Below are 25934 nucleotides of genomic sequence, written 5' to 3' on the forward strand. Positions count from 1 at the left end.
GCTGAGAGAGCTCCGAGAAGCTGTGACTGACCCAAGGTCACCCAGCTGGCTTCAAGCGGAGGAGGAGGGGGGAATCAAACCCGGTTCTCCAGATTAGAGTCCCGCGCTCTTAACCACTACACCAAACTGGCTCTCTTTCTCCAGAGGAACTGATCTGTGTAGTCTGGAGATCAGTTGCAATTCTGGAAGCTCTCTAGGGGATCGGCAACGCTAGCACCGAGCAACACGGAGCTCCTTTCCAAAGCAGACTCAGTCTAACGACAAAGGTGGCCCTTCTCCTGACCCAAACTGCAATCTTCTACAGAGGACAGGGTCTCCATTCTGAGGGACTGCCCTGGGGCTTCGATTTAGGGAGGGGGAGCCCTGCGTCTTGCCCAGGATGAGGGGAGGGCACCGCAGGGCCAAAACGCGGCCTACCGAATCATGTCATCAATCATCTTGCCGATGGAGATCTGCAGCGTCCCCAGGGTCTCGTGGGCCGGCAAGATGTATGCCAGGCGGGTGAAGCTGAGCATGCTCGTGACAGCGAAGAGCACCTCTGCCATGAACTGGGGGTCCTCTGTGTGCCACTCTGGGCGTCCTGCAAACAGAAAGGGGACAAAAAGGGAGGGCTCAGCTGACAAGAGCAGGCTGGCGGAGCAGAGACATGCTGAGGATGCCAGCAGAAGGGGCTTGTGCCATGCAAGCACAACTTGGCCTGCCTGTCAAGATCCTCCAGAAGCCAAGGTTCTAGTCCTCTCCGTGCTTCTGTGGCAAACAGAGAGCCACTGCCTCTTCTCATGTCCTCGAGATTGTTTTGCTCACAAAGTTGCTTTGATTTATTATTTATTTCATTATTTTAAACACTTCTACGCTCCTAGTCCACCAATGCAGGGTCTCTAAGGCAGTGAATATCAAAACATTCCAGACATTAAGCAGGCGGGCAGACAGGCGGAGAGAGAGAAACGGAAGGACAGACAGACAGATAGGTGGACAGGTGGAGAGAGAGACAGACAGACAGACGGATGGACAGAAGAATGGACAGAAGGATGGATGGACAAACGGACGGACAGACAGAGAGACAGATAGATAGAGCCTTCCACCAGAAGGAAGCTCCACCACTGGGGAAACATCTGTAGCTCCAGCCCCTGGAATTTAGATTCTGGGGGAAATGAGAGCTTTTGAAAGTCACGTGGCAAAACATTATACTGCATTTCAGTTTGATGTTTGCACTTAGGAACAGCTGCGTCTTTGGATGCCGTGTCCCAGCCCAGAAGGAGCACGTGCTGGACGTGGAGAGAGGAGCTCACCCGCTTTCGTGTAGTAGTAGCACTCGTCGGAGGAGCTGGTGTCCAGGCAGTAGAAATGGCCCTTGAGGAAGATCAGAAGCCGGAGCACGAAGGAGGCCAAGTACATGCTGAGGATGACGATGTCGAGGAAGTTCCACCAGTCCAGGAGGTAGCTGCGCATGCCCTCGATCCAGACCTCCTTGCATTCGAACCAGAAGAATCCTGGAGGGGAAAAGGAGGGAGCCACGGCCAGGGAGCACTCGGGGCTGCAACCCGATCTCTGTAGGCCGTGACTCCTGGGCCACACGAGTCCCCGTTTACGCCCCTGTGCTCCACTGCAGTCTCGCTCCCTTTCTCCCAGTCTGTCTATTTCTGTCCTGCCCTCCCCTCCCTCCAGGGAGCTCAGAGAGGCACACGAGGTTCTCCTCTCCCCATTTTGTCCTCACAGCAACCCTGCAAGGTAGGTTAAACTGAGAGACAGTGACTGGCCCAAGGTCCCTCAGCAAGCTTCCAAAGCAAAGCGGGAACCTGAACCTTGAACACTAGCACTCTAACCACTACCTGACACTGTCTCTCTTGCTGGCTGTTTCTCCTTCTCCCACCATCTACACCTGCTGCCATGCTGTGCCACACAGCCTCCCTTCTCTCCACTCATCAGACGGCCTCCTCCTTCTCCTGCAATTCTCTTTTTCCTTCATTTCGCAGTGCTTCCATCTCCCCCAGTATCCATTTTCTGCCTCCTTCTCTCTCATTTCCTCTGCTCCTAAACCCAGGGCTTTTTTTCAGCAGGAACGCGGTGGAATGGAGTTCCGGAACCTCTTGAAAATGGTCACATGGCTGGTGGCCCCGCCCCCTGATCTCCAGACAGGGGGGAGCTTAGCTTGCCCTCTGCACCACCGAGCGGCACGGAGGGCAATCTAAACTGCCCTCTGTCTGGAGATCAGGGGGCGGGGCCACCAGCCATGTGACCATTTTCTCTGAGGGCAACCCACTGAGTTCCACCACCTCTTTTCCCAGAAAAAAAAGCCCTGCCTAAACCTACCTTGCCTCTCTGATGCAGGCTGTGAGCCCTGCAGGCAGAGACTGTACCGTTACAGTGCCTACGACTCCTGACAGGTCACAAATATGCATGTTGCAGAAATCTAGACATGCATTGGGGAATCCGCCAGACCACTTGAAGAGGTAGGCGTTTTGAGAAGCAGAGGAGGCTAACTGGCCCTCAGAGAGTACATGATGGAGGACTCCAGAGGGAAATGCTGGCCCTGCCCACATCCTCTGCCCTCCCCACTTGCCCGGCCAGAGTTCTCGCGCCTACCTGCCACCCACACCATGTGCAGCGAGGTCTCCCACAAGCTTTGGTTCCTCCCCTTGAAGGCCTCGTGATGGTGCTCCAGGACCAAGGACTCCACTAGAAGGAAGACCAGGAACCACAGGTACGAGGCCGAATGCAAGAGGAACTTGATCACGGGGATCTTCAGCATTTTGCCAAACTGCCAGGAGACGAAGCAACCCCGTCACGGAGACCCAAAATATGCAACCTATGGAACTGCGCATTGGGCTGGCCTATTTAGTGGCAAGGAGTTCCACAGCCAAGGAATGAGAAACTGGGTGCACACCGGTGAATTGACTGAAGGAGCCAATGATCTCCACGGCCTTGAAGGCTTTTGGGGTGAAGGCAGCCTCCTAACTGTGGCGGATCCAAACTCTTTTGGGGGTTCCTAGCTAACGATTCTGCCAGCACACCATTCCCATTCGTCTCTCTAGCAACAGTTGTAATAGTAACAACAACAACAACAACAACTGATCGGCACCTTGAATACAATACACCGGACATAACAGTTGTGGAAAATCGAAAAGTGTGGATAATAGACACTGCAATTCCGGGGGATGCCAGAGTCGAAGAGAAAGAACAAGAAAATATGATTTAAATATAGAGATCTGGCAATAGAAACCACTCGACTATGGAAGAAGAATGCAACAGTAGTCCCCATTGTCATCGGGGCGCTGGGATCTATATCAAAAAACTTCGCAACTTATATGGAAAAACTGCAGCTTTCTGATATAACACCTACAGAACTGCAAAAGACGGCGTTATTTGGAACAGCGTACATGTTGCGCCGATACCTGACTGATACTTAGGTCTCTGGAGAAAACTTGTATCAGCTCAGCAAGGCCAATCAAATAATAACATGTGATCTTTATTTATTATTGATTGTGTTGTGTGAAATTCCAATAATAATATTTTTTAAAAAACTGTGTTTATATACTGCCCTTCTGGACAGTGGTGAACAAAGTCAGTGTTATAATGGGGACCCCGGCTTATGGCGGGTACCCCCAAGTGTGGTACACCAAGCCCCACCTGTCCTATTGCATCACTGTTTGTTTCAAGGTGGGAGAGACGCTGTTGGCGGCAGGCCCAGCCCAGCCAAGCAGGCAGAGATTAAGAGATTTCCCAAATCGCCATGGAAGCCGAGCAGAAAATGTTACTCCACACACTCTATACCCAAATCCCACCTGAAAGCTGTTGTCCTTTGGCAGTAGCCAGTTCAGCAGGCACGGACTCTGGCTGGCCCTTGCTCGCTCAGGAAGGACACATCACAGAACCCTTCGGAGGATTTCTGTCCTCAACTGCACACGGCCCCTTCGGCAATTGCATTCCGCCTCATTCCAGCATGGGCACGCTGTGTCTGAACGGGAGCCACTCACCTTGGATTTGGGGGCGACCCAGTAGATGAGGCACAAGATCGGCATCGTCACAAAGATGGAGCAGGAGATGAAGACCTTCCAGAGGCTGGTGCTGCCCCTCCAGCTCTGCAGGCTCCCGCACCAGATGGACGACAGCACTTGCTGGCAGATCGGGTGCGCGACAAACTAGGCCAGGGCAAAAGAGCGGCACGTTTAGGATTCTGAAGACGACCACGTCCCTTTGAGGCAGGCAAACGGGAGTGCATGAAAAGGGGCAGCCACCAAGGGCTGCTCCAAAGACACACACACACACGTGGCCTACATGGAAATAGTTCACAGAAGCCTCCTCGTAGTGGCATAGACACGTTCTAGATCAATAAAAGGTATGTCATGATGGCTGAGAGGGGATAGGAGAACCATCTCCAAGTACTTGAAGGGCTGTCACGTGGAGGATGGCGCGGAGTTGTTTTCCGCTGCCCAGAAGGTCGGACCAGAACCAACTAGATGAAATTAAATCAAAAGAGCTTTCGGCTAAACATTAGGAAGAACTTCCTGACAGTTAGAGAGGTCCCTCAGTGGGACAGGTTTCCTCGGGAGGCGGTGGGCTCTCCTCTTTGGAGGCTAGATGGCCATCGGACAGCAATACTGATTCTCTAGGAGCAGCACCTGACGTTTTTTTTTAGTGGAGTTTAAACGGGAGCTTCTGAATACTGAGAATTACGTCAGTGTGATAACCATCTTTGAAAAAGACTTGGAAATGGGAACCCCCCCCCCAATGAACCGGTCGGCCCGTTAGATGGTCTTATCCAACCTGCACATGTCTGGATCTATACTTGAATTCTGACCCTATGAACTTCTTGAGAAAATTCCAAGAATACTGATGGTCTTCAGAAATAATAATTTGTTCATAGGTGATACCATCACGACTTTGCACGAGCACTTTATGTCTAGGTCTGTATATGAAGACTGTGTGTATTGATGATGTATTGAATGGCAATGGGAATTAGGAAATAACAGCAAGAATACTTTTGTAATTTTTCTAAGGATTTCACGATTGTTGCTTATTGCTATCTTCGGGGCATGGAGCAGGGGTCCCTGGGGGTGTGTGAGAGGAGGTAGTTGTGAATTCCCGGCATTGTGCAGGGGGTTGGACTAGATGACCCTTGAGGTCCCTTCCAACCCTATGATTCTACGTCACTCATTAGATTTCATGGTTGTACACGGAGCTGCTTTGCTGCATGGCTTCTGGGCAAACAGTTGGGTATGAGATGGTCATGTACATGGGTTTGGTTGCATTTACTCAGTGGGGAGGCATGAACACTCTGCATGTGCACAGAGGCACCCTTTCCTGCATTGCTTACACCACGCTCAGGAACAGATCCTGACTTTGCCAACAGACTCGGTTTCCCAAGTGGATCCCACCCCTGCGTGTGCTTTGGTTGCCTCTCCCCACAAGGTCTCCCTCCGCCCCGCCCCACACGCTCCGTCGCTGGCTCACCCGCTTCTGATTGTAGTTGACAGCCAGCCGGAGCCTGGCCAGGTTGGGGATCCCCTCCTCGAAGGCCTGCTCGTCCAGCTCCTCGTCTTCCCCGCTGGCCTCGTCGTCCCCCAGGTCATTCAGCACGGCCGTCACTTCGCTCTGGTTGCGGCACATCCCCAGCAGCTCGAAAGCAAACTCCTGGCTCAGCTGCTCCAGGGCCAGGTACTCAGGCTGGGCAGGACGAGGCAGAGCACAGGGAAGGAAGCTGCATGCTTAAGAGGGCAACGGAGACACCCCAGACCTAGCCCGGCCGCTATATGCTTGGTGGTGGAGAGTGCCCTCAAGTCAGAGTTGACTTACGGCGACCCCTGGTGGGGTTTTCATGGCGAGAGACTAACAGGGGTGGCTTGCCATTGCCTGCCTCTGCAACCCTGGTCTTCCTTGGAGGTCTCCCATCCAATCACTAACCAAGGCCAACCCTGCTTAGCTTTTGAGATCTGATGAGATCAGGCTCACCTGGGCTATCCAGGTCAGGGCCACCGTGTGCTTGCAGGTTTCCATTCCAATGTCACTTAAATGGTGCTGGGCATCAGCGCTGGAGACGTGTGCCGGCAAGCCCATGTGGGAAGCAATTCCAGATGTTGCTGCACACACATGGGCCACTCACTGCCTCTGCAGTGACAGGCACATAGACTGGAAAGGGAGGGGCCTGAGGGAGAGAGACCCCGCCCCCAGCCCTGACTAAGGGATATTTGAACCAGCAAAGACAACGGCAGAGCCAGCAGACCAATCACGTGTCCCCCTTGGAAAAAAGGCATGCCTGATTCTAACGCTGAACTAGACTAGCCCAATCTCATCACATCTCAGACGCATAGCAGGGTCGGCTTTGTTTGGTACATGGACAGAAGACCTCCAAGGAAGACCAGGGCCGCTAAGCAGAGGCAGGCAATAGCAAACCAGCTCTGAAGTCTCTTGCCTTAAAAACTCCAGCCGGGGTCACTATAAGTTGACTGTGACTTGACGGCACTTTACATGCGGGCACACACACAATCCTAAACTACCGAGTTTTGGCGTCCTGCCTTTGCATGGTCTGTTCATTCCAGGTTCCTAAAAACCTCATTAGCAAAGGCAGTGAAGATAGTGGTTAGAGTGCTGATACAGGCTCAGGCTGCTTGTCTGAGCTTGGGCCAGTTTGCTCAGCTTAGCCTACCACACAGATAGGAGATAATACAGAGAAGGGCAGTTCTGCTACTTCTGCCATCTATCTATTTTGTCAAGGACAAAACTTGCTGGATCTAAACAAAGCACCTTGCAAAAGCTGCGAACTCTGCAAACGAAGACAGCTTTGCTAGCCATGAGCTGCTAGTTAACGCCCACTGGTGGCCTTGGTTGTTAGCCGCTTTGCTGCCAAACTAAACAGGCTGATGCCTACATGAGAAGTTATTTTTAAAAGATAATGATATCAAAGATGTGCTTGAATTATTAGGAAAAGTCAAATTCATCAGTAAACCCCATTTTTGGTATGATTCAATTGCTGGCAATGCCACTTAAGCCAGTTTGGTGTAGTAGTTAAGAGCAGCAGGACTCTAATCTGGAGAACCGGGTTTGATTCCCTGCTCCTCCGCTTGAAGCCAGCTGGGTGACCTTGGTCCAGTCACAGCTCTCTCAGAGTTCTCTCTGTTTCACCCACCCCACAGGGTGATTGTCGTGAGGATAATAATAACATACTTTGTAAACTGCTCCAAGTTGGCATTAAGTTGTCCTGAAGGGCGGTATACACATCGAATGTTATTATTATTATGTTATTATTAGAAGCATCATCTGCAGCAGGGCTGGGAACCTCAGCCTGAGACCCTGGAGAGCCAGGAGCAGTCAGAGAGAACCACACCGAGCTAGTAAATTTGCTACAAGGCCACCGTTTACATGGCAAGTATACAGAAATATCAGAGGGATGGCTGAATAAGTTTCCCAGCGGTCCCTCTCTTTGACTAATGAATGTAAAATGATGCAAAAATGATACGTAAGTGGCAAAATAAGCGAAATTACGCAAACATACTTGGTTTGCATGATTTATTCAGGTTACAAAAACCTTTTCTGTGCAGAATTTGGATTGTCTAGATGCAGTGCCAGCGCAGTGCTTTGCACTAAGACAGGGGAAAAGCAAGTTCAAATCCCCGCTCCACCCTGAAGCTCACTGGGTAACCTTGGGCAGGTCTCTCTCTCTGCTTGACAACCTCACGTTACAGTCATGAGAGTAAAATGGGGGGGGGGAAGCATAATCCCACACTGAGTTTGTTCCTTTTAATCAGGGCTTTTTTTCTGGGGAAAGAGGGGGTGGAACTCAGTGGGTTGCCCTCCGAGAAAATGGTCACATGGCCAGTGGCCCCGCCCCCTGATCTCCAGACAGAGGGGAGTTTAGATTGCCCTCCGTGCCACTCAAAGGGCAATCTAAACTCCCCTCTGTCTGGAGATCAGGGGGCGGGGCCACCAGCCATGTGACCATTTTCAAGAGGTGCCGGAACTCCATTCCACCCCATTCCCGCTGAAAAAAAGCCCTGCTTTTAATGCAATTGAAAGAGAATGAAGGGGTGGAGAAATGTAAAACTTTATGGGCACGGAATCTTGAGGATAATATCGACCCAGCACAGTGGAAAGAGAATGTCAAAATAACTAAACCTGTCTCATTTAAAGAGAATTTATACAAGATGTTTCATAGATGGTATCTAACAACAGATAGATTGGCTAAAATGTATAAAAATATGTCAAATAAATGTTGGAAATGTAAAGAATGTATAGGGACATTTTTTCATATGTGGTGGTTTTGTAAAGAGGTGCGTAGATTTTGGATAATGGTGCATACCTTAATACAAAACATCTTACAGACTGTAATTCCCCTCAAACCTGAATCCTTCTTGTTAAATTTTATGCCTGATACGAACAAAGAGCAGAAACACCTGATAATCCATATAGTAACAGCGGCCAGAATTTTACTGGTGTCTTATTGGAAACAACCAACAATCCCACAGCAAGAGGGGTTAATAGCGAAGATAATGGAAACTGCGGAAATGGACAAACTAACTTCTTTAATGAAAGGACAAATGGAAGAGGACTTTTCTGGGTCCGTGCCATGGGACCCCTTCTACAAATGGATGAAGAATAAACACAACGATTAAATGTAATGTAATATTAGGGCAATAATATATGATAGAACAGAACCCACAGTTAAAGATGTATTAAGATGAAACATATGATTTGGAGAACTAAAATATTAATATAAGCAAGCATCATGATAATTGTCTCGCTTTCTATATGCTTATCTTTTCTCGTTGTTTCCTGTATTAAAATTAATAAAAAGATACAGGGAAAATGTGATGGGTTGCCAACCCCCAGGTGGGACCTGGATATCTCCTGGAATTAAAACTGACCTCCAGGCAACAAAGATCATTTCCCTTGGAGGAAAAAACGGGTTTGGAACAAGCACTCCATGGCATTATACCTCACTGAGGCCCCCTCGCATCCAAACCCCACCTTCCCCAGGTTCTACCACCAAATCTCCAGGAATCTCCCAACTCAGAGACGGCAACCGTAGTCTTAGCTCTTTTTAATGCAGACTATTATTTACAGCCCTGGTGTTCAAGGGAGTAACGGGTCCTCCCCAACAGCCACCTCCCAACACTCTGTATGTGTGGCAGTCAACTTGGCCCCTCCTAAACTTACAACTCTGAGCAGAATGAGATTTGGGGAAGGAGCGGCCGCTCCACCACCAACCCATGCAATGAGACAGACCTTGAATTCAGGCTCCTTCTTTGAGAGGCGTTTCAGCTCACGGCTGAGCTTGAAGGCGGTGAGCATGGCGTCCTCGCTGGCGATCGAGAGGTGGGCTCGGCTGGCAATTCCCTTGTAAGTGTTGATGCGGGAGAGCGAGAACTTCAGGAGGTCGTACTTGCGGCCGTTGGAGCACTCCAGGCAGCCGCAGGAGACCTTGTGCGGACGTGGAATGGCGTGGCCCTTCTTCATCAACATGTCCACAATTTCGTAGAGGTCCTTCTCACAAGCCAGGGTGAGCGGAGTCACGCCAGGGGCGAAGCGCGAGTTGTCGATGGAATTGTCAAAGAAGGCCATCGAGAAGGACTTGATGTCCATCTTGAGGCTTTTCTCCTGGTCGAGCCGGTCCAGCAACAGCTTGACGACGTTGGGCTGGTTGGTGTCCACGGCGACCAACAAGGCCTCGTGGACCTGGCGGAAGTCAAACTTGACGTAGCGCAGCAAAGTCCGGGTGGCTTCCTCACCGCCAGTGCGGATGGCCAAGTTGAGAGCCTCCCGCCAGGCTCGGTCCTCCGCATCGTCCAGCTGCCTCAAGATGCCGTCGCTCACCTGAAGCAGCTGCTGAACTTTCACCAGGTGGCCATCTTGAATGGCGCTCAGGAGGCCTTCGGGGAATTTTAATTTCTTGTTCACTATTTCCTTCCAGTTGGGTTGCTAGGAGGGGGCAGGAGAAGAGAAAACAATTGTTCTCGTTGCTTGGGGACATTATTATCATCATCAATCACTGTACCGTTGCATTTTGGCAACAGGTCACTGAGCTCTAATGGGAGAGCGTCCCACTCACCCAGAAGTCTTTGGCTGCTACATGGTGGCCATCTTGTATCAACGGCTGATTGGAATGCCGCTTATCAGGGCTTTTTCTCTGGGGAAAGAGGTGGTGGAACTCAGTGGGTTGCCCTCGGAGAAAATAGTCACATGGCTGGTGGCCCCGCCCCCTGATCTCCAGACAGAGGGGAGTTGAGATTGCCCTCCGCGCCGCTCCCCTCTGTCTGGAGATCAGGGGGCGGGGCCACCAGCCATGTGACCATTTTCAAGAGGTTCCGGAACTCCGTTCCCCCGCGTTCCCCCTGAAAAAAAGCCCTGCCTCTTATCCATTCCTGATCTATGTGGCACAAGGACTTTTCTCTCTCCCTCTCCATTCTGCATTGTGAGTGAGCAAAACCCCCAATTCTAATTCCATCCTTGCCTCCAGGATACTAGACACTCCTCGGGGCTCTGCTCTCAGCGCTGCTAAAAGATAGACCCCCTTTGTGGGTCCACATGCTGTGTTAGAAAGATTTTCCTCATGTTCAGTTGCAATCTCATCTGACTAAGAGAGCTGTGGTTCTTGAAAGCTTATGCTACAAATAAGATGGTTAGTCTTAAAGGTGCTACTGGACTCTACTATTTTGCAACTACAGACTAACATGGTTAACTCCTCTGAATCTGCCCTCCTGTAACTGATACTGGATAATAATATTTGATTTGTATACTACCCACTCAGACAACTTAATGCCCACTCAGAGCAGTTTACAAACTGAGAGCCAGTTTGGTGTAGTAGTTAAGAGTGTGGGACTCTAATCTGGAAAACTGGGTTTAATTCTCTGCTCCTCCACTTGAAGCCAGCTGGGTGCCCTTGGGTCAGTCACAGCTTCTAGGAGATCTCTCAGCCCCAGAGGGTGTTTGTTGTGGGGATAATAATAACATACGTAAACTGCTCTGAGTGGGCATTAAGAAGGCCGGTATATAAATCAAATGTTATTGTTATAGTGTGTTATTTTTATTATCCTCATGACAATCACCCTGTGAGGTGGGTGAGGCTGAGAGAACTCTGACTGCCCCAAGGTCACCCATCTGGCTTCAAGCGGAGGAGTGGGGAATCAAACCCAGCTCTCCAGATTAGAATCCTGCCGCTCTTAACCACTACATCAAACTGGCTGCCCACAACATTCCATTGCTCTTTGAGGGCAATCAGCACGCTCAGCATTCATGGGGCCTTATTCGGAACAAATTCCCATTATTTAAAAAATGTATTTACAAATCAAAATATACTCTTGTATACTGGGGGCAGAGTTACCAAATCTGGCCTGAGAAATTCCTGGAGATATGGTTGCCGGCTTCAGTTTGGGAAATGATGCATCTTAACCTGGTGTAATTCGTCCTGAACCCGCTTTCGGGAAGGGCAGAACAAAAGTCTTAAGGTAGGTAAATAAATAAATAAATTCCAGGAGATTTGGGGGAGGGGTGGAGCCTAGGAAAGTCAGCATTTGGGGAGGGACCTCAGCGGGGTATAATGCCACCAAGCCCACCTTCCAAGGCAGCTGCTTTCTCCAGAAGAACTGATCTCTTTCAGCTGGAGATCTAATTCTGGAGGCCGGTGACTCTAATGAGTGCAGAAATCCCTCTGCTGTCTAAAGGTGGCCATGTTTGCTGAACAGTATATGATCGTGCCTCTCTGAGAAGCAATGCTGACATTGCCATGTGCTCAGGAATTTCGTGGGCACTGCAGTAGCAATAAATCTTCCCCCATGACCAGTTGATCTGCCCTGGAGGCAAAGAACAAGGCAGGGGGGTGGATCAGCTGCCTAGGGAGGTGTGGTGAGCTCCCCTTCACTGGCAGTTTTCAAGAAGAGGCTGGATGAATACTTGTCAGAGATGCTTTAGGCTGATCCTGCACTGGGCAGGGGGTTGGACTAGATGGTCTGTATGGCCCCCTTCCAACTCTATGATTCTATGATCTCTGTCTGCCCCAGCTGAGCTGCTGTGAGACCCTCAAGATAGACTGGCCAGTTGGCTTCAGGTCTCTGGGTTATTAAAGTATCTGTATCCTGCTACATCCCCTAAAAACACCGGAGTCAACTATTACCTAACCTAACCCTAACCCTAAAAACACAGGAGTCAACTATTACCTAACCTAACCCTAACCCTAACCCTAAAAACACCGGAGTCAACTATTAACAAAGTGTTATATGGCTCAATAAAATATTTATGTGGCACTACCACCAGGTGGCGCACAAGGCACTATAGATAATGCAACTTATTCCTCTAGAAAAGGTTATGTTGGGCCATACAGTTACAAACAGAGCAGGAAATCCTTCTCAGTCAAAACAGTTTATTGTCTATAGCTATAGGCTGTCTCAATTCACCAGACATTGACTAATAAACGTTTAAATCCCTTATCACAGTTTGTATAGGTTACTAAAATTAATTAAAGCAATACAGTATGCCAAACTATCCCAGACTCACGAAACAGCCTCATTCAGTACCACCTTAGATCTTATCTTTTTGGCTGTGAGTATATCCTTCTTTTTGGGAGGAACCAACACACAGCAAGTATCAAGTGTTCATCCCTCTGGAAGTTGGGGAGGAAATCAAACAGAGGTGGGGGAGAGAGAGAAGCTGTTTCAGTGCACGATGGCAAAGCCTTGGGCTGAAGTTTGGGGCATCTTAATTAGGTATATGGCTGAGTTGCAGAGGAGGTGACATGGGGGGTGGGTGCAATGCAGGTACCAAAGGCCCCGGGACACAGGAGAGAAAGACGGCCTCTCTCGCCATCCGTCTCTTCAAACTCAAAAAGTTTGCTACTTTATGGGGGTTTGGGTAAATTTTGTTTTAAAAGCTTTTGGAATCTGACAATCCCAGATGAATGTTGTGAACGACCAAAAATTCAGGCACACACAAGGGAACAGTGTTGCCAGTCCACAAAATGTGAGCATTCACTGTTTTATATTCAAAAAGAGATTCTGTTTCTGGACGCTCACAGCTTTCTCCAGGAAGTATTCCCAAGAGAATGATGCCTCCCACACCACACACACGTTTTCCATGTTCACCAAGTATCCGATATTAGAGGTAATGGAAACCTAATATACTTAAAGGCTTCTTTCGAGGCAAGAAGATACAGTCAAGTTAAGAATCTTTTTTAAAAGTAGGAAGATGTTGATTCCTTGAAAAGCAATTGGAATTTTTTAGAACGGAGGAGCAAACGCTAATGGGTGGAATCCCACAGATGATATTTGGAGAGAGGCCGTTCTAGAGCTTTCCAGACCTGCTTTTCACACTGTCATTGCAGAGTCGGTCAGGTATTGCCCCCCCCTTTTCCCCTGGTTGTTCTTTAGGAGCAAGGACAAGAGTTCTCTTCCTGCCTTCCTTCCTTCCAGCCATCATCAACACAGGTGCTGCAAGGGGGTTAGTGGGTCTCTCATGGCCACAGTCCTATTTACTGATTCCCTGCCTGGATGTGCCTGAACAGTGGTGCAATGAAAATCGGCGGTGTGGCTGGTCTCCCTCCTTGAAATGGCCAGATGTTAGCTACAGGTCTCTACCTGAGAAATCCAGAGACCCTTTCCCGCACTCACAGCTCCTTTCAGCGCCGAGAAGAGCTGGTCCCACTCGGGCACCTCAGCTGCCCTCCCCAAGAGAGAAGAGGCAGCAGCACCGATTCATTACTTGCTCCATAATTAAGTCCCTGGCTGGGCTGGGCATCGTTTGCTCCTTCTCATTTGAGCTGGGCATGATTGATTTAACAGCCCCTTGGGACTCCCCTGGCACAGGGAGGCCGAGAGGAATGCAAATTAGCCACCTGGGGAAGCTGTTTGTTAAAGAGACGCGGCACTTGGCAACCGCCGCTCCCAAGGGCTCTGGCCTCCCAAGGGCTGTGTTCAGATCAGAGAGCCTCCAGGACTCCGACAGACCTTTGCCTGCTGCGAAGGGCCAGCAAGCGACCTGGTCTCCCATGGCACTTCAACACCATGTCCTGGGCTCCTGGGTGGGGGGAGTCTCATGTCCTGGGGGAGAACACTGCACCTGCACCTTAGTATAACCAGCCCAACAGCACAAGCCCCCCCCCCTCCAAGCAGCACTGCTTTATGGCGTTGGGGTGCAAATGTGCAGCGTGGAGAGGTACAGTCCACTATCCTCGAGGAGGGTGGTGCAGGCGAATGAGCCACAAGAGCCAAGGGTGGAAACTGCCCAGAAGGGTCAAACGAGGCTGGAGGAAAACCAGGCCCTGACTGCAGTGGCAGGAGGACAGCCAGTTTGGTGTCGTGGTTAGGAGCGGCAGGACTCTAATCTGGAGAGCCGGGTTTGATCCCCCACTCCACTTGAAGCCAGCTGGGTGACCTTGGGCCAGTCACAGCTTCTCACAGATCTCTCAGCCCCACCCACCTCACAGGGTGATTGTTGTGAGAACACACTTTGTAAACTGCTCCGAGTGAGCATTAAGTTGTCCTGAACGGTGGTATACAAATCAAATATTATTATTTATTGTTATCCTTGTGAGGGAAGAGAAACAGGCATGGAAACAGGAGAGCTCTCCCGTCCCAGAAAAGATACAAACAACGCATCTCTGTAGGAGCAGACACTACAACCCTTTAATGCATGCACTAGCCGTGCGTAGACACTGCCATTGAAGATCATCCTCCCAATAGACAGTTCCCTCTTCATGATCTACCCAGCTGGTAATAGAGGTCAGCCCCTCCTGCACAAGTGTAAGAAGCAGCCTCCGAACCAGCTGCAGGAATGAAAGCCCCCCCCCCACATACAGAGGTTAAAGGGAGTGGCCCCTTGCAAATCACTCACCATGATGCCCTCGAATTCCGTCGCCATCCTGCCCCCCAAAGAGATGCCACCTGCTCCCTGTGGAACTGCAGCCTGGACGGGAGAATGGCAAAGGGCTTAAGGGATCTTCCCTTAAGACTTGCCCTTCCGAAGGGCACTCCCACTCAGCCAGGGGGCCCCCGCAGGGCAGGTTTCCAGGGCCGATTCGTGCTTCTGCTCGAGGTGGCAGCCGGGCTCTCATCCCTCCTGCCTGCGCCAAGCTGTCTTGTTTTTCCTCTGCAGGGACACCAGCAGGCAAGAGAGCAGAGCGGCCCCATCCGCCAACTCCCCCAAGGGCAGGGTTGCCACATGAACACAGAGGGCAGCCTCCAGCTAAGCTTCACCCAATTCCCCCCGGGGGGGGCCCAGTGTTTGTCAGTGGCAAGTTTTCCCCTCCTGACTTTGGTCCTGGTTCCAGCTTTCCCAGGACCACTCCCCCCCCCGACTCTTCTTGCAATGGGTCAAAGTGGAAAGCAGCCCTTGATGCGGGGGTGCGATTTAGGGACAAGTGTAACAGCTCGCAGTAGGGATGTCACAGGGTTCCTTGGAGTTATACCCTCATTCTCTTTCCAGGCGATTCACCGGTGCAGAGATGCTCATGCTCAGCTCCCAACAATTTCCCCCTGTGGATGTGGTTTGGCTCACTTTCTTGAGCCTTCTGGAAGTATTCCCCTCCCCCACAGAGATGTGGCACACACTGGTGGTCCAAACTGTGTTCTGTTGGTCTATGAGAGACAGATGGGCCTCCTGTTTTAGAGAAAATCGGAAACCTTTTAGTTTAGATTTTCGTTGGTTTTTTTCCTGTTTTTTTTTTTTTGAGAGCGCCAGTTTGGTGTAGTGGTTAAGAGCAGCAGGACTCTAATCTGGAGAGCCAGGTTTGATTCCTCCGCTTGAGGCCAGCTGGGTGACCTTGGGTCAGTCACAGCTTCTAGGAGCTCTCTCAGCTCCTCCCACCTCACAGGGTGATTGTTGCAGGGATAATAATGACATACTTTGTGAACCACTCCGAGTGGGCATTGAGTTGTCCTGAAGGGCAGTGTATAAATCAGATATTATTATTGTATGTCCATTAGTTGTTCTTGGTTTTTATTAGTATATGTGTAATTGTACGTAGCTTTTAGGTTTGTTTTTAATTATATAAAACTTTTAATTGAGAGAGAGAGAGAGAGAGAGGTGGGCCTCTTGTGTCCAGCGCAGGCCTTGAATTCCAGCAATCCCCAGGCCCAACAAGCTTTGGGGTTAGGGAGGTCATCGTTGAACGGGGCTGAGCCGATAACCAGCGGTGCCGTGGGCAGCCAGCAGAGACTGCAGCGCAGAGTAGAGGCCGATGCTGAGCACACGCAAGGCCACCATTTCAGTCCTCTGCGGAGCCGCTACCCGTGGGAGAAGACGCTGCGAATGGCAAGGGACTAACATGCCGACTTCAGGCAGCTTCAGATGCTCAGGCAAAAATCAGAGACGCTTTCCCGTATCAGCCGCCCTCCCTGAATGGGAAAGAGGTCGGACTCCTGGCTCTTTGGGCTCAGGACCTTTGGGTGAAAAGACAGGAGAGGGCTTGAACAGGAGCCTCTGCAGTAGTTCTTCTGCCCCCCTGCCAAGCAGCAGCCCTCTTGTCTCTCCCCCGACATTCGTGGCAAACAGGCGAGCAGTACGTTGAAATGATAGAAGCTGCCTCCAGCACAGAAGACGTACAATGGAGCTGGGCCCCCTTTTCAGATTCACTGCCTGACGCAGGGAGCAAGGGCCACCTCCTGGCTGACACAGCAGACCCCCAGTGGAGCTCTTATTGCTGTCACCCCCCTTCTCCAAATCTGGAGCACAAGCCCCCCCACCCCATCCCCCTTTCCAAATTCACAGCAGCTTCTGAGTTGTGGCATGCTCAGCGAGACACTTGCATGCTGGGGCTCAGCCACATGCATCGTGCCCATTCGACACCCTCCCAGCCAGCCCTCACCAAACCCCCCAAGGAGGGAAGACGAGGAGAAAGCAGGCCCACAAGACAAGACTTGGGCACTGAAGCTTCCCCTTCTGGGCCATTCCAGCCACTCGCACAGGCTGTGGACTGTCAAGCTTTTCACAACCCAACCAAGATGTCGGCTCCTAGAAAGGCGGCTGGGCAGGTCCTGAGCCCAGCTTCCCCCCACCCCAAAGGGGACACGTGCAGGGCTCCTCACACGGAAACTGGGAGCTGGGGGCCTTTGGAGGGCTCTTCGTTCCGACGGAGGCGTGGGTGAGCAAGTCAAGGTTCCCCCGTGAGTCAGGTACAGTCTCGGCACTGCTTGCCACGCAGCACTCCTGCCAGATCTACTCCCCCCACAGCCAGGAGGGGCTGCTGGCAGGGGGCTCCCCGCAAGAGCTGGCGTGAGCCTCCACCTCGGCAGCAGGGAAGCGCAACTGGCAGATGGGGCAGCAGACCCCGGCGTCCGGCAGCTCTTCGCACGAGGAGGGAGAACTTGCCTCAAGCTCCTCTCCGCAGCTGGAGGCATGAGCCGGTAGGAGGCTGGTGGGGAAACGACCTGTGGAAAGAAGGGGAGAGCAGAGGGGGGTGAGGGCCAGCCGCTCCCCAGCCCAGCCCCAAAGACTGGCCCCGTGACAGAGCGCGCTTCCTGCTGCGCCTCCTGCTGGCTTCTGGATGCCACAAAGAGCTTCTGCGCATTCCAGCTTGCGTCTTTTCTTTGCCACATCTCTGTTCCGCGGGGCTTTCCCTCTTCACACAGCAAGCCACAAATGGCCACCTGCTCTTTTATCGTACTTACTTTTACTTATTGACTTACTTTATTCACAGTCCGCCTTTCTCACTGGGACTCAAGGCAGGCTCCAGTGTCAGCCTAGGCAATCAAATAGGAGGGAACATCTGACAAGCAGTATGGTAGAACTAGGGTCACAGAAACCTGAAACGAAGCATCGAGTATTAGACGTGACGTGCTAAAACCATGTAGAACATGGTAAACCTGAATATAAACAAATTTATAAAGAGCCTTCCTAGATGGCCGTCTGACAGCAACACTGATCCTGTGAACCTGGGCAGATCGTGAGAGGGAGGGCAGGAAGGGCTACATCAGGGCTAAGTTCTCGTGGCCCCTTCTTACACGCCCAGGGTAAGGCCGATCGCCACCTTGGGGTCAGGAAGCCATTTTCCCCAGGCCAGTTTGACCAAGGATCCGGACGGTGTTTTGCCATCTTCTGGGCATAGAGCAGGGGTCACTGAGTGTGGTGGGGGGAGATACTTGTGAATTTCCTGCATTGTGCAGGGGGTTGGACTAGATGACCCCAGAGATCCCTTCCAACTCTGATTCTGATTCCTGAACCAGTCTGCTATATATGGGTAATACCTAGGTAATTTCTTCTACATATAATATAGGTAATTTCTAATAGGTAACTTCTGCATTGTTTAACATGTCATCTTAATACTTATGCTTCGTTTCCGCTTTGTCTCAGATCTCTGCTTGATTTCAGAATTCTGCAGCCCCAACCCTACCACGTTGCTCTTTGGATGTCCCATCTGTGGATTGATTTACAATGCATAATCTGCCTGGAGTCTTAGTGAGTTGGCATATTACCCATAACATAAACATAAACACAAACACACACTGCTATATGAAAATGCCCCCTCCCTCAAAAGACTGGGTGCGTCTTGTAGGGGCTGGATCTGCCTTGGGGGTGGAAAGGGGCATCCAGTCACAGCCGACTTAGAGTGACCCCGAAGGTTTTTCAAGGCGAGAAACATTCGGAGGTGGTTTGCCATCGCCTGCCTTTGCATAGCATCCCTGGATTTCTTTAGGGGCCTCCAGTGCAAATACTAACTAGGGCTGACCCTGCTTAGCTGTTGAAAGCTGATGAGATCCGGCTAACCTGGGCCATCCAGGTCAGGGAAGATCAGCCTTGCCCACTGTCAAATACTAGATCATCAGTGTCAAAACGAAAACGCAACTGGCAGGTCTGGAAGACCAGCTCTGCCCCCTGCTGGCGGGGAACAAAATAAAACTTGTCACAAAACACCATAAAAATCATTAAAATCAGCAAACCCTTAAAAAATCCAGCCATTTGAAAACCCAGCAAGAGAATAAAACAGCAGAAAACATTTAGAAGCGTAAAAGGACCCTTGAAAAATAATCCTTATGGCCGAAGCATTAAAATCATTGAAAACGATCAAACTCCCTAGTTAAAAGACTGAGTAAAAAGGAAAGGTTTAGCCTGGCACCTAGGAGGGAGGCAGATAGGGCCAGGCAAGCCTCATGGGAAAGGCTTTCCAAAGGTGAGGCGCCACCACTAATAAAGCCCTGCTTCTTCCTGCCACTCGCCTCATGCTGTAGTCAGGGGGACAGAGAGCAGGGCTTGTGAAGGGGATTATAATGGCAGGCTGGACGGTATAGGAAGAGGGGACCCTTCTGCAATATATTTATTTATTTTTCTTTGTCATTTATAGTCTGCCTTTCTCACTGAGACTCAAGGCGGACTGCACAGTGTGATATTAGTACAGTCAGTATCAACATTCCCATGAACAATGCCACAAGGGAAATGGATACACGTTCACAAAGACACAGCATTGGCAGGAGTCCAATACAACACAATGGCGAAGTCTATGGTTCCTAACTCACTAGCAGTTCATCTGAGATCCCTTCACTATAGTACCACCCTCTTATCTAAAAAGCCTTTTAATTCGACTTTGCATCATGTGTGGAAAGCCAGAAGAGTGGGGGCTCTCCTGGCCTCCTCATTCCATAGGACAGGGGCCACCACAGACAAAGCTCGCGTGCGGGCGCTGTCGATTTCGCCCATGTGCAGCCTGGCACCTCCAGGAGACCCTGTTCAGAAGAGCGAAGCTGCCGTACAGGAACATAGGGAGGGAGGCGGTCCCATCGGTATGCTGGACCCAGGCTGTGAGGAGCTTTTTAATGTGATGACCAATACCTTGAACTGAGCACAGTAACTAATGGAGTGACTGCAGGAAGGGAGGGACGTTCAAGCTTCTGCTCGCTCTTGGTAACAGTCTTGCCATAGTGTTTTGCACCAATGAAGGGACTACTGGCTCTTTGAAGCGGAAAGGAGACATCGCTCACAAACACCCACATGAGCGATTCACTGTCTGTGGGAGAACTATGTACCCCTCCAACATTGCCTCCGATCACTAAACGGGATGCACACAACACGTCATCTACTTCAATCAGCAGGGTGCAACCAAAACCCCCCTTTCCCCCCCTAGCAAGCCAGCAGGAGGCAAACGCTCTTCTCTCACAGCGTCGTAGGGTGGAACTCAAAAACATGTAGCAATTGAGGAAACACAACACGTGGAAGGAAAGGAAGTGTGATTTTAAAATAAATTGCTCAGCCACGGTGGCATACAGTCTGCCTAAATTTATGACAAAGGACTTCTAGATATTTAAAGTGCAAATGCTTATTTATACGGTATGGAATGTAAACAGGATTCCTCCGTTGTAAATTTAAGCAGCTTTCTGTTTTTTGGGGGGGGGGGGGCAGATGGATATGAGGCCAGTTTGCTTCCATGTATAGGAAATACGGTCTGTTATTGTTATTAAATATGTAAATGGAATATGCTGAATGAGAAGTCCCTTTGGATTTATGTAGGTGAGAACCGTATCACACTTCCTGTCTTAGTTTTCACGGCTTTTTTGTCTGGTTTGGTTTGTTTCCAGGATACTCGCTTCCATTTCTCTGCAGTCTGCTACTAGCAACGCCGGTTTTCAAACCCTAAGCAATCAGAGGGCTCTCTTCACCACCCTCTCCTTCCCCCACTCACCGTCACAGATGGGGCACGTGCCCACCCCCACACCTGCCTCTTCGGGCCCATCCTCTTCCTCTTCGCCCAGCTCTTTCTCCCCTTCCACCTTCTGCCACCGTCCCTTCCGACCTCGGCCTCTTCCCCCCCTTCGAGAACCCAGCCTTGGCCCAACGGAAGAGGCTGCTACGGACCTGCAGACGAACATTATGTTGACTTGTTTTAAAGCCGGATACTTTTCTATTGTGCACCAAAACCTGGCTTACCAGAGGCTTTTATTTATTTCAAGTTCCCAGGGTGCCTCCCAGACCCGAAGCCCTTGAAGCCATTTTCTCTCCACGGGGCACCATCCAGTGACAACACATTAAACGAACTGACTCTAGGAGAGTTTACAGAACAGAATTCAGCTATAAAATGGGCGTAGGCAGCATCAGCCTTTGAAACAGCCCCAAACACCTGGCCAGAAGCCGGGTGTTCACCGCTTCCCTAGATACCAGGCAAGAGGGATCCGGGTGGGATTCTCTGGGACATACGGAGCTATGGAGCGTCTTACAGGTGACGCTGCCGAGGCAGTCCATTGGGCCCACCTGCTGCACTCTCTGGCTGGCAGAGGGCCTGGAAGTTCTGCAGGAGCGCAAGGACTGCTCTCCAAGCTCCCTTCCAAGAGGAGGCATCAGGGCTCAGACCTGGCATATTCCCAGCACAAGGGCATCCCGCACTCCACCTTCTCTAAGGGAGGGCCCCCTTACTGATCCCCCCCTCCAATGTTTACCCCCTGCTTTCTGCACCAGGTGGGATTCATCAACGGACATGCCTGAATCAGAACTGGGAGTCTCGGAAGAAAACTCCACGTAGAGCAAAATTACCTCCCGATCCCACGGCACGATCTCTTCCTCCTCCTGGTTTTCATGCGATCCTTTCGCGTGGACAATTCATGCCTGGGCCCTGCAGAACAAACCAAGCCGGGCAACATGTTTTCATTGGAAGTCCTAACTGTTCATCACATTGGAAAAGAGCAAGAGTTCCGTAGCACCTATAAGACTAACAAAATGTGTGGCAGAGTATACTACAGGGTAGTATAGAGCATAGTGTCGCGTCTATATTGTTAGTCTTACAGGCGCTACTGGACTCTTGCTCTTTTCCACTGCTACAGACACATCTTGTTCATCGCATGGTATTTTTGTTCTGTGAATACCCTAGCTATTGACTATATTGTATTCACTTGCAGTACGCAATCCACCTTGGATCTCAGTGAGAAAGACGGGGCAGACTATAAATATACAATAACAATAATAAATAAAACAAGGCAGAAAGGAACCCCTCCGATAAGACTGTTCTGCAGGGGTGGAGGAAGTGTCTGTTTTGTCATCCCGCAGTGAATGAAACCCACAAAGAAGACGTCGCAAAAGGCCAGTCAGTCAGAAACAGCCAGGGAGGCCGGTGTCTCCAAAGGGTTTTCCCAGGAGATGCCATATAAACCAAGTTTTGTCACCCGTAACTACCTGCTGAGCCTCAAACAGTACCGCAGTGGGATGGCTGAGCAGTGGACAGAATGCTGGCTAGCCTCTGAGGGAAGAACCAGGGGTCACGTTCCCCACAGCGATCGAGTTCCCTGGGGGACCCAGAGCCAGCCACCACCGTCTTTCAGGACCTCAAAAAGGATAACTACACCATTTACTAATCTATTACACCGTTTACTTCCCACCCCCCTCCCTCCAAGAAGCTCCTAATGACGTGCTCGTTCCTCCCCTCCTCATTTCATCCTTACAACAACCCTAAAAGGTAGGTTCAGCTGAGTGTGAGAAAGTGACCAGCCCAGGTGATCCAGCAGCCTTCCCAGCTAACGGAGGAGGCCTCCCTGCCTTTTCTGCATTACAGAGCGCTGAAGGGGTGGATTGGCGGAAAGAAGATTATAAAAGTGAGAGAACAAAATATCAAGCCAGTTAGTATAGTATGGTGCATTGTAATATAGTAATAAAACGTATAGATCACGGTGGGTTCTGAGTTGTTGATTTGGAGGTGGAAGGGGTATAGTGGTAAATATTGTTAGATACTTTATAATAATATTTTTGGTTTATTAGCAAGACACAGCGGAAGTGAGTGGAAATGTCTCTGAGAATGGTTGTTGTGGGTTTAAATATAATATCCAAATGATGTATAGTGATCGTGCTCTATCTAGATAATCTGTGTAAAGGGTATCTCAGTCTTCCCCCAGTACAATGGATATTTTTGTTTTTCCCGTATCTCCCAGGAGGAAGAATAATCAACGGGAGGGCTGAGTGTTTATCCAAACATGAAGTTCCCCTCCTGCTCCCCACGGCCCAAATCCTGCAATCTGAAGAAAAGTTGTGAGCCGAGCCAAAGGGCCCAGATTTCCTTATCTGCAGTTCTGCTTCCTCTACCAACAGGTCATGCAAAGCACACATGTGCCCAACACACACGCACTGGAGGTTTGTCTCAGTCCCTGCCCTGGGCTCGAAAATCCCATCAAGCGCCCTCAAGAGGTCTTCAAACACATGAGCCAACTCCACCTCAGCAGAACAAAATGCCAAGATGGGCTTCCTCCTCGGTAAACAAAGCGGTCTTCTGAATCGGCCTTTAGGCTGGTTCTCTCCTCCCTTCCATGTTACTGAAGCTGCCGTGCAACCACCAAAGACCCCACGCACTCACGCGATGCCGCATGGCTCTGCGCCTCGTCCTCCACAAGCTGGGGCAGGTCTTTGCTCTCTGTGGCAGGAAGGCTGGGGCTGCTCACCAGGGGCAAGGCTCTTTTGCGGGCACCGGCCGCCTTCAGCACCATCTGAGCTGGGCGGCTCAAACAGACTGGATTGCGTCTCCCAGGGCTGGCGGTGGGCTCCAGCTGCTGAAGTCGGCTTTGTAGCGCTGCTTCCTCTGCACTGCCCCTGCAAAGAAAGAGCCAGTGGATATAGAACCTCCTCCTAAGACTCTACGGGGAAGGACGGTGTCTCTGGGGGGTAACGGAAGGACCTTCTTTCTCAACCTGTCCCCATTACTGTGGAAGGATGGACCAAGGTGCTTGCAGAACGCTGCTGTTTGTGCCCAGCTCCCGGCCTAGCGAAAACTGCTACCTGACCCCAAGGTGGCGATCGGCCTGGGCATGTAAGAAAAGGCCACGAGAACTAAGCCCTGACGCAACCCTTCCTGCCCTCCCTCTCATGATCTGCCCAGGTTCAGAGAATCAGCTTTGCTGTTCCGGAGCCTTTTCTCCTTTTGCCACAGAGAGTCAACTGTGCAAATGCAGGCAGGCAGCCTTGTCCCGACATACTGTAGGAAGGCACAGCAAGCAGCCCACTCCCTGTACAAGATCACGGGTGGAGACGGTCCAGCTCAGCAGCAAGAGTCCCTCCGCAGACGAACTGCTTCACCCAATTCCTTGCCTCATAAAGCACATGGTAAGCATGCACTTAATGGTAAGACTAAGATGTGACACATTAAGGTACCAACATGCATACGTACAGGGCTTTTTTTCAGCTGGAACGCAGTGGAATGGAGTCCGGCACCTCTTAAAAATGGTCACATGGCCGGTGGCCCTGCCCCCTGATCTCCAGACAGAGGGGAGTTTAGATTGCCCTCCGCGTCAGTGGCGCAGAGGGCAATCTAAACTCACCTGTCTGGAGATCGGGGGCGGGGCCACTGGCCATGTGACCATTTTCGCCGTGGGCAATTTAAACTTTAAAAAACTCCCCCCTTGTTCCAGATGACCCAAAGTGATGTCATTGTGTGGTCCTGCGTTCCACCACTGAGTTCCACCACCACTTTTCCCAGAAAAAAAGCCCTGCATATATATATCAGCCATGTCTTGACAGCTTGGGAAGAAATAACTTTATTGAATTGTGAAATGTACTACGTTTTTCTCCACATGATAGCATTAGAAATTTTGGGGAGCACTAAAAAAAAAAAGAAACCGAGAAATGCTTTTTAAGACAAGGCTGTATGTGAGGCACGGATGCTTGTACGTAAAACAATCTTCGGCATTAGATAAGGATAATTTCTGCGTATACCACATATAATATTTTCAGACGTTTACTGCTTAAATGTGACTAATTTTGTCATATGCTATAACATGTATGATAACACTGCTGAAAAGCGCAATGTTTCAAAGTTATACATTTATGTACTATTTATTTATTGGATTTATTATTCACTCTCCCTGCAAAGGGGCTCATATCTGCTGAGTTTATGATTCTTCGACACATTTCTGAGCTCTTCCTTTACCTTTTTCATTTTTGGCTTTCATTTTCTACCTTCTCTCAGATGCTAAAAAAGTAACAAAGGCTCTCAGGTGGTAAAAAAGTAAGATCCATGCGCTAAAGGGGCACCGTGCGCTGGAGTTTGCAGCTCACTCACTTGCTCTTCAGTGCTGAGTGCAGTCACCATCTTGCTTGCAGAAAACTAACTATTGTTGAACTTTATAACATGGCAAAGAGCACAGTTTCATAGGGCAAGTCATAAATAAGGCATTTGACATTGCTAAAGAAGTAAAATAAGTTTAGGTGGGATAAGAAAGTAATTATTGCACAGATTTCAATTTTCTGTAAAGTTTCTGGACATTTTCTGGCTGTGTTATAGCACACACACACACACACACACACACAGGTACTCACGATGGCACCTCTGGGAAGAACGTCCTGAGGAAGGCTGCGCTGGAGAGCCCCGGGCTACCTGTGGGCTCAGGCGGGGCCTGTGAGTGACAAGAGAGGGGGGGTGTCTTAGAACAGGATGCCTTCTGACACGAGCAGAGGAAGGCAGACCAAGATGCCAGGCTGGAATCCCACAGACGAGGCTTGCATGGCTCAGCTCAGCCAGAGGCACCTCTCGCACTTGGCTGCTTTCAAGAGCGCATAAGAATTGCACCCGGGTTCAGACAATGGCCCAACAAGTGCAGCTTTCCAAACAGAGGGACCAATCAGGACACAATAGGGACCTTCATTCCTACACGCATCCAATCACTAAGGGAAGAGGGGACATGAAGGCTTGCTATTTGGGCGGGGGGCAGTGGGGGCTGCAAGTAGCAACAGACTTATCTCCATATATTTTATCTTAATCCCTTTTTAAAAATTACACCAGTGGCCAGCACAGCATCTTGGGGCAATGAGTTCCATAGATTCATTGTGCATTGTGTGAAGAAGCACTTCCTTTCACTCTCCTAAACCTGCTGTTCATTCATTTTGGCGAAGGAGCCTGAGGCTTTGCCTTGTGTCTGAAAACAAACACCCCCTTCTAGGGTCTTGTAAACAGTTTACAAGTCCACCCCACATGTCTTTTTTCTTCTGCTCCTTGCCGCAAGATTTCTCTCTACGACAAAATAGTAAAGAGTCCAGTAGCACCTTTAAGACTAACCAAC

The 25934-nt window shown here is 50.2% G+C and overlaps 1 protein-coding gene across 1 annotated transcript in view; it reads right to left on the bottom strand.

Annotated features, from left to right (window-relative positions):
• Positions 1-25934, bottom strand: part of XNDC1N (XRCC1 N-terminal domain containing 1, N-terminal like) — a 47139-nt gene that overhangs the window by 12023 nt on the left and 9182 nt on the right. The window contains exons 6-18 of the mRNA XM_054974517.1: positions 25195-25271; positions 23240-23472; positions 21342-21485; positions 21123-21255; positions 20591-20763; positions 17206-17348; positions 14815-14886; positions 9220-9912; positions 5452-5664; positions 3975-4139; positions 2584-2758; positions 1290-1490; positions 418-580 (exon numbers count right to left, since the gene is read on the bottom strand). Coding sequence (XP_054830492.1) covers positions 418-580; positions 1290-1490; positions 2584-2758; positions 3975-4139; positions 5452-5664; positions 9220-9912; positions 14815-14886; positions 17206-17348; positions 20591-20763; positions 21123-21255; positions 21342-21485; positions 23240-23472; positions 25195-25271 — 2585 coding nt within the window. The remainder of the gene's footprint in view (positions 1-417; positions 581-1289; positions 1491-2583; positions 2759-3974; positions 4140-5451; positions 5665-9219; positions 9913-14814; positions 14887-17205; positions 17349-20590; positions 20764-21122; positions 21256-21341; positions 21486-23239; positions 23473-25194; positions 25272-25934) is intronic.

The sequence above is a fragment of the Eublepharis macularius genome, chromosome 3 (assembly GCF_028583425.1).
Source record: "Eublepharis macularius isolate TG4126 chromosome 3, MPM_Emac_v1.0, whole genome shotgun sequence".
Classification (NCBI taxonomy): domain Eukaryota; kingdom Metazoa; phylum Chordata; class Lepidosauria; order Squamata; family Eublepharidae; genus Eublepharis; species Eublepharis macularius.